The 17,607-nt window shown below is 39.8% G+C and overlaps 1 protein-coding gene across 5 annotated transcripts in view; it reads right to left on the bottom strand.

Moving 5' to 3' along the window:
• stx1a (syntaxin 1A (brain)) overlaps positions 1-17,607 on the bottom strand; it is a 73,959-nt gene that overhangs the window by 16,121 nt on the left and 40,231 nt on the right. For all 5 annotated transcript variants that reach the window (XM_074642174.1, XM_074642173.1, XM_074642175.1 and 2 more), the window contains exons 4-6: positions 6,274-6,348; positions 1,945-2,018; positions 1,512-1,620 (exon numbers count right to left, since the gene is read on the bottom strand). In XM_074642174.1, coding sequence (XP_074498275.1) covers positions 1,512-1,620; positions 1,945-2,018; positions 6,274-6,348 — 258 coding nt within the window. The remainder of the gene's footprint in view (positions 1-1,511; positions 1,621-1,944; positions 2,019-6,273; positions 6,349-17,607) is intronic.

Raw genomic sequence — 17,607 nt, 5'->3', positions numbered from 1 at the left:
AGGTGTTGGTGATGTATGTGTTTTGGAAAGTGGTTGTAGTGTGAGAATGGTTGTTTTGGTGCACTACACCAGACGAATTAAATAAAATACTGTGTCGATGGGATAAACTGACATTTCTCTATAAACAAAATGATTAAAGGACAGTTTGTTTTTGCCTTGGATGATAGGGTGGGATGATAATGCTTGGATGCACTCCAGGTTTTATGTTTTGCTGTCACATTGTTTTATGTGAGTTTGTATGGAGGGTTTTTAGCATTTGTTTTTACATATTTGGATTATTTGTTATACATTCCTTGTGCTTTATGTTCAAGTCTGATGTGTTTTACCTGCCTGCCAGACACATTCCCCCCTTGGGGACAATAAAGTTGAAGATGCTGAAGAAATGCATAAACAGCCGACAGCTTGGAGCCGAGGTAAATTATTTTCACCGCCCACGTTAAAGCCTCTTTTTTTTTACAAACAGTGAATAAGTAACATGAATGCAGAAGAAAGATAATGCACTTAAACCTGCAGTAGGCAGAATGTTTTTGGCATCATCTAACCCGTGACGGGAGACTTTGGCCAATCACAGATCATTTCAGAGAGAGAGCGTTCCTATTGGCTGTGCTCGGACTGGTGGGCAGTGCTTGGTGTTTCCTCAACTGATCTCAACATGGCTGCTAGGTCACAAACTTTCTCATTTTACAGCTAAACAGTACACTACAAGATGTTTCTGAAAACATTTGAGGTGAGAAATAGACATTATAGTAACAGAATATTGATTCATATTTGATCTGACTTGCTGTCGGGCAAAAAAAATCTTTAAGTTCTTTAAGTTGAGCGCATTGATCAAAACACATTTCACAAACATCCCTCTCGGAGATTTTGTTGTTGTTGAGATTTTGTTCTGCTGTTTGCATGTCTATCATTCTGACATGGACTAGTCTTGGAAGAGTATACAGTAAATCATATACTGGCACATCTTCACTTCCTTCACACTTTAGTAAGAGTATACGTAGACATAGTAATGTTCTCGTAAAATTAGATGATAATGATACTGTGCAGGTGTAGAGTGATTTTCACACTTTACAAAGTGATTGAGAATGGGGGCGCAGACTATATTTTTAGCCTAATTAGCATGACACTCAGTCTAACTAATAATAGGGGGTGGATGAAGATGAAGTGGATGATGCTTCGGCTGAGGATAAAGGACGTGCAGGGAAATGTGAAAAAAATGAGTAAAGAAATCATGAAAAGCTGTTTTGGACAGGAATGATCGAAGCTGACCAAAATGTTCACCTAATTTACAGCGACTCTTGTACGGATGGTATGTAGTAGGTCAACAAAAACTCAGAAAATTGCACATAACACCTCGTTTAGTATGAGCTCATGAATTTCTAATGCAAAAAAACTAAAAAAAACTGCAAAATAACTATGAATTGGAAGAGATGCAGATGTGTTACTGTAATTCATACAATGTGTGCAGTCAGTCTGAAGGGTGGTGGAGGGTTTAGTCTCCCAGGTCTACTCACTGATCTCCAGCTGTCTCTGAATGCGTCCCTTGCAGCGCTCCCTGTAGTCCGACTGGGTGGTGTTGTATTCTGACATCACCTCGACAAACTTACGGGACAGCGTGGAGTGCTGGAGACACAGCGAGCAACAACAGCGGTAAACACCAACTTAATAAGTCACTTAAATTGTAAATGAACAGGAGGCGAACAGGTGCAAGCATAAATTGAGAGTTAATGCAGCTGTATCCACATGCCATACTACATACTAAGTAGATTTTGAGTGTGTTCACACTGAAAAAGTGACCAAAGAACGCTTTCTGGATGTGTTGTTGAATACAATTGGCCCACAATGCTCCGCACAGCTGCAGGTAGTAGTGAGACAGTTCCAGGAAGATTTTGGCAACAAAAAAATAAGAATGACATTTTTATAGAAAGAAGTTTCATTGAACTGTACTTGTGTCTTGCGTATCCTCAGGTCAGCTGATGACTTGTTCTGGCTTTCTTCTTGCTCAATAGATTGCTGGATACCTGAAAAGATACACACAAAAAATGTAAATTCATTACAGGGTGAGTGCTCCTCATGGAAATGAACACACATCTTGCTTTTTCCCGTAATTAGCACTTTCCTCACTGCTCCCTCACATCCTCAGGAAGTCATTGTAAAGGAGCCGCTGCCGAGCATAATAACGTAAATTAAAGTCTCTGTCAATGTTAGTCCATGCAGACCTCTCATCAATTGAATGTGAATAATACAGAGATGTAAGAGCCTGCTCATTTACATTCCCATTTTTCTGTAATTTAAACTGGGATGAGATGGCTATACCAGCTCCTGCACGTCTAGGGACCTTTAGTGAGATGTCTACACCTGCGGCTGCTTTTATTGCGCGTCTCCCTGTTAATGCAAACGACTCGAGCCAACAGAGTAAACAGGTTCACTTACAGTTAATAAGCAATTTCAGGTCCAATAGTATGGTGATTTGTGATGGTTCCAGCATCTCTGAAAGATCTGACACTTAAACATAACTTCAATCAACATTAACGTCCACATTGCTACATGCAACAGCCTTTTTCTTTTACAATAACAGGCCTTGTCACAAAGCACATTATATTGTGATACTTCCAGGAAAATGACAATGGTTTTAATTTAATTTAATGTGTGCTCTGTGCAAATGCTAGTACAGTTTAATCTGATCTATTTGTGGCATTAATATGGTGCCCAAACCTTTGTGGGAATCATTAAAATCACTCCTTGAGCTTTTTGAATCTGTGTCTTCACAGATTCAGGCTGCTCTCACCTACAATCTGCATTTTAAACACACAGTAAGCTAGGAACCTTAACGCCTATTGTGTAGAAAATTGTCTTTGGCTTCAAAACTCACAGCATAAGTTTAAAAAAAAGTTTGTTAATGCATATGCATGCCAAAGAAAGCTTTGGCACACCTAAAAAAGGCACAGGCGCTTGGGAGAGGCACGGCAGGCTACACAGTGTAATATACTGTAATATAAATATATAAAAGACAATAGGCCTTATGCAAGGGCCACTCATCTCAACAGATCTGTTCTTCAGTTATTTTAGAGACCTTGATCTGAGAGAACTTCACCAGTTTTCTTGAATTTTGAATTTTTCCCTAAGGCAAAAAAACAAACGAACAAAAGGAGGTATTTTTTTTACTTGCAGTGTGTAACATTTCTGTGACTGAAAATGAGAAGAGAGCTTTAGGATAAAATTACTAAAACTTGCACTTTACAAAGAGACTGTTTCTCTCTAGAAATTTCAACGACTGCTAAAGATATATTAATTTAGATTTTTCAAAATCTACCAAGATCACCAAATGAATCATTTGTCTTCTGTTGTTGATGAAATGAACTCACTGAATCCATCACCACTGATTGAGAGTTATTGCAAAGCAGAAGATATAGTAAATGATGCCAGGATCTATCAGGGTGCAAAGATGAGGTCACTTACTGACCAACCCAACACACAAACACACACACACACACACACACACACACACACACACACACACACACAAACCAACAAACACAGAGGCAGCCACACGGTTACACAAAGGTATCCTCTGGCAACAACTGATGTGAACTTGAGTGACACCGTTAGAGGCCTGTGATGCCGAGTCTGTTCTGCCTGATAGCACTTGTGTGTATCAGTGTACATATATGTGCACACGGCACTGTGTGCATGAGTGTGTGTATCTGTAGGCACGCAGAACGAGCGATAGGGGTTCTTATCTTCTAGCTCTCTGCACTGAAGTTGTGCTCTACTTTCCTGAAAGATACAGATCTTTTATCTCGGACACTTATTCGTCAGATTCAACACTACTCAGAGTCCTTGCACAGGAGAGTGTTTTATATAGTAGAAATTGTGTTCTGTGATTGACACAGAGGTTTGGCATATGAATACGGGAAAATCTTCCTATGTATCAGAAGAAAAAGGAGAAATAGGGAGATGAGAAAGGTGGCAGCAGGGGAAATTCACTAAATGATATCAGTGTGAATACAAAAAGTGTAAAAGATGTGTAAAAGTAGTGATGTGTTATAAAATGTACAAGCAAAGCAGAAAAGGTGGGAGGGTGGCAGACAAATCAGAGGATAATAAAATCAGAGGCGCGTACACACACACACACCTACATACATACAGTATAAACACACAGGTATAAATAACAAACTGTCATTGTACATGTCAGGGGGTGCTGCTACACATCCATTATGCCTGCACTCAGCATGTCACTGCAGCATTAGCCAGTTTATGAGCACAAATGTGTATAAAAATCATGTGTGCTCGTCCATATCAATCACAGCCACCACCTCTGTGGCGAGTGACACTAATCACTCTGCCCACTGCCGAACACACTCTACCAGTGTAAACTGAGTATGTCTGTTAGCTGCCAGATGCTGTACGGTTCACTGTTTCTCTACGTCTCACTTGTCTCTCCTCTCCTGAGAAAGCACCCGGGCTGTCACATCAAGTAAAAAAACGAGCAGCTGCACTCGCTAATGATTCATTTCATTATCGATTAATCTGCCATCTATTTTCTAGATGAAACAATTAATCCTTTGGTTTGTGAAATGTCAGAAAATAGTGAAAAATGGGTTCCTTAGATCCCAATTTGGCATAAAATTGTTCTTATATGTCCCACCAATAGTCCAAAACTCCAAAAATATTTAGTTCGCTATGATGTCCGTCAAGGAAAAGCAGCAAATCCTCCCATTTGAGAAGCTGGACTCTCGGCTTAAATGATTAGTTGATTATGATAATAGTTGCTGATGGAGTGTTTCTGTTCGCTTACTGACAGAGGTGGACAGTAAATAAGTACATTTACTCAAAAGTACTGTACTTAAGTACAATTTTGAGGTACTTACTCCACTATATTTATTTGATACCTTTAGTTACTTTGCAGATTCAGATAAATAAGACAAAATGTAATCAAGAAACAGATCATGATGTATTCTTAGAGGTTAAGATAAGACTTTATTGATCCCTTGGTGAAAGTATATATAGTGAAAAATAAGTCCCACCTTTACCAGCAGCAACACCAAAGTAATGTGTTAATGTATTAGTATTCAACAAAGCCGTGTAATAAAACTCAATAACAATAACAATACATTATTCTGAAATGGGCCAGTCTGTGTAATGAGTACTTTTACTTAAAGGGACTGTTTGTAACTTTTTAAGCGTATAAATGTAGCGGGTCGGCACACATGCGCGTTCGCATATGCGCGCTCGCGTGTGGCCGGAGCCTCGTCTCCGCTGCCTGCTCTCCTTCACTCAGACAGCGCGCGCGTCCTCGCTGTCTCGCTCCACCTCTAGACGTGAACGCGCGCTCACTACACACTGCAGAAGAGTTAGTTTAGCTCTGAGAATATCTAGTGAATGTAGAGTGGATGTTTGTGCAGAAATAACTGCTGCAGCTCCTCCAGACCAACAGAGGTTTTCCGTGTCTTGTGAAGTGACGGGGCTCCTCAACGAGTTACGTTATCGTCTCGTTACCGACCGGGTGCCGGTGTCTTCGGCTGACGGCTGCGGTCGGGAGGCGATAACGTAACTCGTTGAGGAGCCCCGCTGCTGAAGCCTGCGCTGAGCAGGAAAAGCCAACACTAGGATCAGCATTGATTCATGGAGAGACCTTCGTCTGGTCTGCTAACATTACTGCCAAGCAACTGAAATATAGAGTGATATTGTGGTTGTAGCTGACGTCTGTCGCCTCACTGTTTTGAGCGATGCTCTTTCATGTCTATGTAGAGCAAGCAAGTGCGAGCTCGACGCTGACTTTCGTTGATTTCAAGGCCACAGGTGTCGCTGTTAAGCAGCATTTCTGAATCTTACAAATAGTCCCTTTAAGTAAACTTTTGAATTCAGTACTTTTACTTGTATCAGTAATCCTACACTGTGGTATTGATTCTTAAGTAAAAGATCTGAGTGTTTCTTCCACCACTGCTTATTGATTAATTGTTTCAGCAACAGACTTGTTTAGAAAATCCCTCATACTGGAGCAAAAGGAGCACAAAAAGGATTAATTGTATAACAGTCAATTATTATGTGAAATCAGAAAACATTTGCTAGTTGAAACCTCAAACACAAAGATCAGCTTGTTTCTCTTGTTTCATATTTATGGCTGCTGATTAGCTCTTGTAACTCGTGGCAATTTGACAATATTTGAAATATTGTGTGCTTGTTTGAACACAAACACGCAAAAGGGTTTCACTGACACAGAAAATAATCATTAGTTGCAGCTCTAGCAGGAGAAAATAGAAGAATTATACTCACTCTTTAATTTGGAGCGTATTTTGTTGGCAAACTTCTTGATGTCGGCCATAAGATCCTCCAGCTCAGCCTTAGTTTCTGAGGAAGAGAAAAAAAGAAAAGAGGAGAGAAGAGGAGAGATCAGTGGATTTAACAAACTCACCCACTCAGAGACAGAATCAATACTGACACACAAGAAATTACTCTAAGTGTCAACAATTCATCAGGTCCATAGCAGCACATCTCGTCCTCCTTCGTGCTTTCTCTTTCTTTTGTATACCAGGGTTCTTCACTTCCCTCTGCAGTCCACTGTCCTTTCTCCATCCGGGCCCACACCCTCAAACATACTCACTGTACTGTGGAGACATAAAGATGAAACTCATGTGGGTTGATGGGTACATGACGTGGGTGTTGACAAGTAAGATATGCTATTTTGGTGACCAGAGAAACAAGTGAAATCACGATGGATTGCAGAACAATCTGGGCAACAACAAGGATGGATGTATTGTTACAGCAGGAGATGGAGATGGGCAGATTTCAATGATGATCAATCAAATCATCAGACTCTCCTCCAGCATGACAAACTGACTAAATGGTAACTGTTGTTGTCCAGGGGGCACAAATGCACACTGCTAAATATATACAGTATACAGCAGCCCAAATAAATGAAGAAAAAACGTGTGCAATAAAGCACAGAAGTTTTTGAATTTAATATTAACACTTACAACAAACTAGTTCATACAATGTGTCGTCCAAACACGTCTATAAAGAAGTGTTTATAGTTATTTATTATACGGCTTTGTTGAATACTCGATTCTGTCGATTCAATCACGGCGTTCTGCGGTCTGTTATTTCTTTATAGCGGACCGCTGCTATGTATAACAGACCGTTGCTGTGGGCGCAGTTCTGATGTCGGACTCTGGCGGACCGCTTTTGTATTAAATTATTGATTTCGACGACATCGCCCTGTCGGGGATTCTTTCACAACAATGACCGGCTCGCTGTTCATTATCCCTTACTTAGAACGGTCACACTTTGAGACTTGATAATTGTTCAAACAGTGAACACTAGAACTGCAATGATTAATCATTAAGGAATGGGAATGTGACCTCGCCGACAGCAAGTTGGCCATTTTTGGAGGATAACGAGACAGAGTGCCATCTGCTGGCTGTTTACTGCAAGTGTCAAAAGATAACACAAAACACTGCACAGTGAATAAGATTCAAAAGCCGAATTGTAGTATATTTAGTACACAGTCAGACAAAAACATAGTCTAACGTTATGAGTTTTATTTTGCAAGATACCGGTATATTAAATATGCAGTATTAGCCAGCGTTTTGTCAGTATTTCGTTAATTAACATTAGCTAGCTTGTCTTTGTCTGGATGATTGTGTAGTTGGCATTTTGCTTGTATATCTTAATGTCATATACCTGCCCGTTTGTAAACTGTACATCGGCCTTTTACATATTTTGAACTGCTGACAGGTGTTCACTAACGCCAAAACACATCAGTGACTGTAATGGGTGGCAAACTGTCAAGGTTCTCCAAATTCATAAGGATCGCCATCATTAACTAACTTCAATTTTGTAATATATCGCCCCTTTGCTTCTGTCAGCTTCTCTTTATATGGATATTTGTCGTTCACACGTACTTTATACATTTCTGATGAACGATTGACAGATGACGGACGAAAAGACCCGTGACAGATGACAGTCTATCGTAGCTCTGTACGCTACCGTCTAAAAATGGCAGCGCGCCCCAGAATACTCCACGATTCCCATTCCCTATTAATGAAGTGACTAAAAATGAATCTGCAACTGTTTTGAAAATGTATGAAGCGTTTTAGTAATTTTTCAACATTTGCTGGTTGCAGCTTCTCAAATTTGACGATTTGCTGCTTTTTTTTTGTCATATATGACAGTAAACTGAATATCTTTGGGTTTTGGACGGTCGGTTGATTAAAACAAGCTAGAAACAGATCACCTTGGGCTGTTGGGAATTTTAACGGCTATTTTTAACCATTTTCTGACATTTTATAGATAAAACTATTAATCAATTAATCGATTATTGAAAATAATCGTTGGACAGTCTCTCCTTGAAGGCCTTCATTGTGTTGCACTCATTTGCACACATGAAAACAGAAGTAATTGTATGAAGAATGAAAAAACAGTTGATCACTGTGTGAAGTAGGAGTGCTTGTTGGATTGCCGGTTTTGGAAACAAACAGAGACCCTCCGATTCCGATACCGAAAAGGTGGGAGGACGGGGTTTTATACGCTGTTCAACAATCCCACAGGCTCCTAATTTGAAGCTTACTGATGCCTTTATTTAGCTCGAGCCCGGTGTTGCACGATTTATTTATTTAGAGTTTCTCTACTGAGCTTCTTGATCATTACCAGTGTAGCCAAGGTATGTGAAAAACCAGTTACATAATAACTTATTATTTAAAACTTCAAATGTAAATGCTGAGGCACGTCGCAGCAGTGGCTCTATTTTGGGCTTTTCTTTTTTTTTGGTCAGTGATTGTTTATCACAAACACTCGCATTGTGTATGTATAGGCACAGTTCTTCTCATCAGTGAGAGCTTCAAAAGCCGGCAGCGCCGAAGGATGGTTGGAGTGACTGTCACGTCACATTGCCACGTTGCTTATGACAAACTGAAGTTTCCTTTTAATCTTTTCTCCCTTCTGTCGCTCATTACCGCTACAGCCAAACCAACAGTTCCATAATCATATTTCACAGACACGTCAGATTATTACACACATGGGAGAAGGCACTGAAAACATTCTATCTAATGTTGTAGGTCAGGCTGATTTGCAGTAAACCCCTTAAATTAATTGAGTCTTATCTCTAACATCAATAAAATATTTTCTCTTGTAATTGTAGAGAGAATTGGAACAGAGAAAAATAGATTATGATTACTTTCCCTACATGCTATCCTCATGCCTTCCTCGTTGTTTTCATCACCACAAAATATAGACTGGCAAAACGGGTGGTGTGTCAAGCTACTTCACCCGTTGTCACCTTTTGATCAAACTGGCATCCAATTCATTTTACAAATAACATACAGACCTATCATGTGCGGATATATTAAGCTATTAATGTGTTATACTATTCTGCGGTCACTGCAGTGTAATAATACCAAAGAACTGCCTTAAAGGGTAACTTCAGTATTTTTCAACCTGGACCCTATTTTCCCATGTTTTTGTGTCTAACTGACTAATAACGACAACATTTCTGAAATGGTCCAGTATTGAGTGAAAGTGTAGACGCCAGCTGCTCACGGGATGTTATTGTATGGTGCTACTGGGGCAAGCTGGCACCGTCATTTACGTCCACTAGAAGTGCTTGTTTTTGCCATGACAGACTCTGATTGTTATTATAAGTGTTTGACATTATGGAAAGAGTCTAGTTCAAGAAGAAGTCTCGTTGTGAAATCTGGTGAGATGATATGTTGCCGGAAGACAACGGCGGAATAGTGAAATACATCCATGATGGAAACGCGAGAGTTTGTTGTGTTGGAGTACAGAAAGCGTAGCTTAGTGTTATCCAAAAGATTTTCAATGTCATGGCTGAATATTTAGATGATTTCGACAATGTGGATGAGGTCTTTGAATTCAATGGCCGCCCGTATTTATTTGAGCCAGAGTATACGGATATTCAGGTTTCACAACCAGACTTCTTTTTGAGCGGAACTTGGACACAATGACAAACAGACCAGATCAAGCGAAAGGTAAGAAAACCGTTTAATTTCTCTGTAGGGTCCTTTCCATAATGTTTTCAGACACTTATAATAACTATCTGAGTCTGTCTGTGGCAAAAACAGACACTTTTAGTAGACGTAACGTTACATTGACGCTCCTCACTTGACCTCGCAGCTCGTTTAGCAGCTGCTGGTTACAGCGTTATCCCTCAAAACTGGACTTATTTAAAAAATGATCGTCCCCATGAGTCACTTAGACACAAAAACATGGAAAAACAAGGTCCAGGTTGAAAAATACAGATTGACAGGTCTATAACCACATCCATATTAGATAAAGAAACTGTTTTATGTCCTAATTTTATATTATATATTGTATTGCAATTTTAAAAATACTGTATAAGTTCACACTTGCATTAAATGTGCAGTCTTACAGCATTCATTTGTAGGTTTGGTAGGTTTGATTTTGGTGCAAAGGCCACATCTGGTAACACTTTACTTTAGCCGATCCTATTTAGCATTCATAAACAGTATGCAAACATTAAATAAATGGTTTATAACACACCATAATGCAGTTATAAGCACGTATATGTTTCCTAATGTACAGCATGTGTCCACAATAATAACTTTTCCTATGAAGACATCCATCCATCCGTCCATTATCTGTAACCGCTTATAATATTCAGGGTTTTATCTGTTTATACACCCGCATCGAGTTATGGGTGCCAAGGAGGAGATATAGTTGTTGACAAATCCATTAATAAACATTTCTGTGCACAATGACGTTATAGTGCGTTAGAAACCATTTATTAAATGTTTATGTGTACTACTTACAAATGCTAGGGGGTTCAAATATAAGGCGTTACCCATCTGTTTAGTTTTAACTACAAAGAGGAGTGAAAAAATCTGAGTCTGGATACAGCCTAAAAGAAAAAGGAGGAAAAAAATAGAAAACAGAATAGCTTTCACACACTCTCTCTCTCTCTCTCTCTCTCTCTCTCTATCACGCCTATTACCCAGGAGCATTAATTTCCATTTTTAGCAAATTGAAAGAAGTGAGAAAGTCATTTATCATCTTAATGCCATAAGAACCAGATCTCCTGTTAACAAGCCCCAGGATGCCAGCAGACATAAAAGATGGTCCTTCAAAATGACTCAAGTCAGACTACTCAATCAAAACAAACTGCCTGCAGCTCTTCACTATATAATGAGTTTGTTTCTGCATGATACATGCTCCTTCAAAGCTGCACACATCACAAAGATGAATACGAGATGAGGGGTAGCGCTACTGAACCGAAATCCATAGAAAACATCTGCATCCATTTACAGACAGAGCCTCAGTGGATAATCTGATTATTCACTTTGAGGAAGGCTTAAATCACTGGTAGATGTTCAATTCTAAAAAAAAAAGTATTTGCAGATAATTTGTGATAATAAAAAAGCATACAAATGATGATATTATCTCCTTCTCAATAGCTTCACTGCAAATCTACATGATATGAATGATCTTCATGGCAGTTTGAGACGTCACACTTTGACGATTAAAGCCCACATGATGAGCATACTGAGCTGAAAACTCATAAACACAAACAGATAGAATATGATGCACTATTATAATAATCATTTTATTCACACTGAATACTACATGTCATATGAATCCTAATCAGCAGCTTATAGCAAACACTAGCTGGGATGAATCCTCTGACAACATAAAACCATAGCAGCTCAGCGGAGATAGTGAACCTATTACACAATGATCAGCAAAGAACTACAAGCTTTTAATCTGCTTAACATATCAGCGAACATCAGCCTGCATGTGGTACATGCAGCTCAGTGGGACAAAGTGGTGGACATGCAGAGCGCTAACTGATAACTTCAGACTTGTTAACAGAGGAAATTACATAATTTCATACCCGGCTGCAAAGGACAGGTTCATTTAAATGTAAGATTGCTGGAGCAAATTTCTTGCTTTTTGCATGTTATTTCACGCCGCGGCAATATTAGATGCTCAGAGCGAGTGCTCCGGAAATCAGGTGAAGTAGCATAAAGAGAGAGAATAGGGGTGGTTGGATGGGTCAAACAAACACATGATTTCCACCCAGGAGGTTGTTCATGTCCCATGTGACACCAAAAGTCAACCGTTGACTTATTTACGTTGACTTAACGTAAAGCTTCAGTAGGTAGAATATTTTTGGCATCATTGTGCAAAAATTCCATAATAACCTTTCAGCATATTGTAATTCAAGTGTTCTGAGAGATAACTAGACTTCTGCACCTCCTCATGGCTCTGTTTTCAGGCTTTAAAAAATCTAGTTTGACTGTTTGATCAGAGTTTGCGAGTGATTGACAGCTGCTCAGAGACGGCAAGACTCCCTGACCGGTTGTTTTCCTCCGGTCTGTGAAATATTGCAGATGCCATTAGGAGCACCGGAGGACACAGAGGCACATGATTTTTTTCAGATTACATATCTCAACCACTACTGTCAGGATATAGTGACCGTTTTATAAAAATAACTTTTTAAAGTCATATTTACTGCATTTCTACCCACTGCTGCTTTAATTTATGTAACAAATGTAATTATTTTAACCCAAACCATGATCTTTTGCTAAACCTAACCAGAGCAGTTTAGTTGCCTAAACATAACCAAGTAGTTTTCTTTGAATTCACAACTTTAACCACGTGTTTAAAACTGCGACTGTGCGTCCGTATGTGACGAGTTGGGAATGAGAATGGGATGTTAAATAAGTTTCAAGTTTATTTCATTTATATAGCACTTTATGAAAGCAAACAGGTTTTGCACCAAAGTGCGTCACAAAGACATGTGCATACACATACAAGCATAGAGACATTACGTGCATAGATATGGAAATAATGAGACACGAAAAGCTTAAAATGCGTAGACATGACACGTGAAATGTCCTTAAAAGTGCCGTGCTATTTATTTATACGCCTTCCCATGAGATCACGTTGAAGCAGGTGTTTTTTCCTGAATTTGGGATGATATGCAACAAAGGTCCCTGAGCCAACGCAACTAGGGAAGTTGCAATTTCATGCATCAGCATCTTAACGCCCAGGCAGGTGTTCTTGATGTTTCCTAAAGATACCCTGTGGAGTTTTTGACCACTAATAGTGCTATAAGGCAAAAACATTTTATGAGTGGGTCCCCATCTAGTTTATTGTGCGCACATTGTAAATAATTTTGCTGCCAAAGGCAAAATGTTTGCATTACACAGTGAGTTTATCAGGGTCAGAGACCGAGCTGAAGAGGTGGGCAGAGGCCCTCAGGGCTAAATGAATAAGCAGTGCACTGTGGTGTGTGTGTGTGTGTGTGTGTGTGTGTGTGTGTGTGTGTGTTTGTGTGAGAGTTGCTTTGTGTAATCAGTAATAGATCACAGATTACCTGTTTAGGAATGCAGGTACACTGTAAACTTTAGTAAAGTAAGTACAAGGGTTATTTACTTCTTTGTAAATAAAAAGGAAGGTACTTTTAATTTGTGAGTGTTTTCCTAATACTGTTTTGAATATTCACATCTGTGTCCACTTGTGCACGCTTGCACAACTTCAGAAAGACATAGAGGTGTAAGGGTTATCTCTCATTTCTGTGTAACCATAGCAACCTCTGGTAACCTCCTCCATGAGGTCAGCTGCACCGGCATCACAGAGATAATGACATAAAAACCGAGCTTAGCTTTGGGCCGTGTGTGCGTGTGGTATGTGTGTTTAAAGAGCTAGATTAGATTTCCCACTTGTGGTTACCAACCAGAGGAGGACAACCTGCTTGATCAAGTGTCTATTCAGCCTCATTATTAGCTGTCTGAAAAGAGGAAGAGAGCCGACACTGATGAATAAGTAGAGGGAGAAGTGAGAGGGAAGCAAATTAGAGGGCAAAACTGAGGAGTCAATTGAGCTGTGGCTTCACACTCCATCCCTCTCCCAGACGCTCTCAAATGAAATCTTCAGGTCACGCTTGTTGCCATCATTAAGACTGTGTTGCTATGGCGATGTGTGCAGTCGGTCCTCTCGCCAGCGTCGGATTGTTTCAAAGTGGCAGAGGGAATGAGATGCTGCGAGCAGGAAGAAATGCAGGAAATGGGGAAGCTAGAAGAGCAGAAAATAAATGGTATTCCAGGATATTTATCAAACTCTATTACGTCTATTATTAAGGGTAATTTTTATGCCCTTTTTAGGACAACAAGATAAAGTGCCCATCTCTTTTATTTCTTAAAGTGAACAATCTTTGTGACCCTTTTTTAAAAAAGGTTTATGTCGTAATATGTTAAGTGTTAAGAACCACAGACAGACAATTTTTTTTGACAATATGAAAACTATAGAACAGCAGACTGATTCTTTGAATGCAACAAAGGCCCTCAAAAAGACTCAAAACTAGGCCAAATTGTAGTTACATGCATCTTTAACCACCAGAGCACTGGGACGACTTTTAATAAGACCATTCCCACAACTGGTTGCATGGGAATAAATTCAGTGTTGCCGTTTTTGCCCAGACAAAATGAAACCAGAATGACTGACACGATGCAGTGAAACAAAGCAGATCAGATTGGCACGAGCTTATTCAACACTTCCCAATTTCAGTTAAAGACACTTAAGTTAAGCAGCTGAGCATTTATAGGAGATGGTTACAGATTGGATACTGCTGAAGAACTAATCCCCCCAGTACAAACACATGAACATTAAACCTTTGTGAAAGCAACAACACGCAGTAAAACGTTACAATTGTTGCGCTCAACACCTGTAAAAACATGATTGGATGATACTAGCCAGCTGGTGGCCAAGCAACTGATGAATGAGCCAATTAGGAGCATTCATGTTGCAAAGCTTGAATGAAGTTCTTTCACTTCAGTGCTCTGCATGAAGCATGAACATAACGCTCCATATCTGTCACCTGCAACAGTCAACAGTATCATGTGACCAGGTGCATCTATCACACATGGAGATCAACAACCATTTCTGAATTTGGGTATAAAATGAAACACCTCCAACTTAAAGCTAATTTTCTTTTTTTTTTAAATGAATGATCTCCATTGTCACGGCTGGAGTGGGGCAACAGGGATAGGACCCAAATGCAGATGACAGAGGCAGAGCTAGTGCAGTTCAAAGATTTATTTACAAAAAAGTAATATCTGAGTCCATCTGGTGGACAGGTACAGAATAACGCTGACATTGTGACATCCATACTTTGATACAGATACATGTTAATCAGGTTTTTTCAGGTTATCCCTGCTCTGCTGCCATGCCAAGATGTTTATCTTCATCATATCAGTAAAAAACATATTTGCCATCAGGTCATCTGGTGTAGTTATTGACTTTTTCACTGTAGAACAACAACCACAAAGTAAAAAACAATTTAACAAACGTGACACTAGAGGTTTCCTCTGCTTTGCAGCAATTCGAACTTGAGCCTTAAATGAAAGGTTCGCTATTTTATGGATTGTTTTGTGCAGGACTATTTAGTCCTTCATGGAGTCTCCGCTGTCAACTGATCCTGACTAAGAAATAGTCTAAAGGTGTGTTGAGACCAAACAGGAATCTTTGCCTCGTGTTACTCGCACGAATATGGCCGCTGGAGTGTTTTTGGAGTATTTCGCAACTTACAATCGATAGCTGGAATCAAGGAACAAATACATATTTCCATATATTCACATTTAAAAAATTTTCAGAGCTTACCATGGTGCTATGGCATCACTCAATTTTCTCCAAGCCCTCTCCTTTTTAGTTCCATCTCTGTACAGTACTGATGTTGAGTCGTAGAGCTCCGGGTGCCCACAGACGGTGACAATAAGTCTGTTATTCTCTGTGATGTGAAGAGAATCCCAATGCTGATTGGCGTTCGTGACACAGCGTCACGCAAACTTTTCGCTCAAGTTGAAATATTTCAACCCGCCTGGACGTGTATTCACGTCTATTTGTATCGCCCGCTGCAAATTTGCATCTATTTGCATCTTTGCATTGCCTTTGTATCGCGTGGTGAAAATTCACTTCATGTTTTGTACAGATTAAATAAACAGTATACAACATGCTACTTAGTGAGCTTTAAGAGGAGCTGGTAGGTCGATTTTGATACTTTGGGACAGAGCCAGGCTAGCTGTTTCTCACTGTTTATGTGCTAAGCTAAGTGTGCCGGCTGCTGGCTTCATATTTAGCATACAGACGTGAGAGTGGTATTGATTCTCTCATCTATCTTTTGGGATGAAAATGAATACGCATACATCCCAAAATGTCGAACTTTTCCTTTAACCTGCACCTAACACTGCACCTGACTGTCACAATAAGCAGTCTGTCTTTCACATTCCTATTATTATATCGACATAATGTGTGTGTGTGTGTGTGTGTGTCAGACTGATGTCAGGGTACCACGACACTGACGAGAAACCAAGCCACTTCTGTTTCCTCTACTCTAACTCAGGGTCAATTGCTGCCACTCCAATCGCTAACTTGCAACCATTTATCTTTTTCTCCATCTCGCAGCGTCTCTTTCTGTCTCCCTCTGCGCTCTCTGTAAATATATTACCAGTCCTTTGGGTGTTTGCGCCGCTTATTGATCGTCTAGAGTCCAGTTGCCTGATGTTCCGGAGAGACAGAAAGTGAGCTCATCCCTCAAACATGACTGATATTTGCCTCACTGCAGGAATACAGGATGAACTCAGGTAGGCCTAATGACAAACTGACAGCACAGATCGTTTTTTTTTTTTAAAGTTATTTTTTTGGGGGCATTTTTCCATTTTTATTGAGGACAGTGGATAGAGTCTTGAAAGGGGGGAGAGAGAGAGAGTGGATGCGGAAAGGGCCACAGGCCGGATTCGAACCCGGGACCAAGCCTTGATACATGGACGCCCGCTCTACCAACTGAGCTAACCCAGGCGCCCGCACAGATCAAGTTTAACCATTAAACATACTTCCTCATCTCTACCTTTCCAGTCTGACTGTTGTTGCAAAGTGTTTCTACAGTTAATGACTGATGTTACTCTCCTTGTCATGGACTTTTAGACTTTATTACATGAATAATAAATAATACAAATAAGCAATAAATACAAATACGCAAACAAGCACACTGGTAAATATTCAGTAGCTGCTTCAAAGTAGCCATTATTATTCAAACAAACTGTAGATTGGTTAATTTTTTGATGTTCTTAGTGTTGATTTTTTTTTTTATTTAACAGTCTTTGGTATAAACATATTGTTTTGTTTAAATAATATTTTCCCCTTATTGTTAAAAACCAGGACAAACTAATATGTAATGACACTTGACACCTTGATCTACTGTCAAACATGAGGTACAAGGTGCTGGGACATTGTGATGTAAACATGATAACACACTTTCATCAGGAATGTTTCTAATTTATTCAGAGACATAGACTGTAAATAAGAAGAGGGCGTAGTCACCGTGGTGTCACCCATTGGTTTGTGGACTATCGTTTTGAAGCCTTGAGTTTGACATTTTGGACGTCGACATCTTGGCTTTTGCAACCAGAAGTGACACGAGAGGGTGGAGCTAAGTACAACTGAACGCTGAATAAGAAATGTTTAGGTGACCAAAAAGGTTATAATTTACTTTCATGAACTGAAAACACACTGAAAAAAACGAAGACACAGACAACTCCCAGGACAGACAACGCTGTGGTGCCAACCTGTCATTCACAA

This window comes from Sebastes fasciatus, chromosome 7, assembly GCF_043250625.1.
Source record: "Sebastes fasciatus isolate fSebFas1 chromosome 7, fSebFas1.pri, whole genome shotgun sequence".
Taxonomy (NCBI): Eukaryota; Metazoa; Chordata; class Actinopteri; order Perciformes; family Sebastidae; genus Sebastes; species Sebastes fasciatus.
This window is presented reverse-complemented; position numbering and strand designations above follow the sequence as displayed.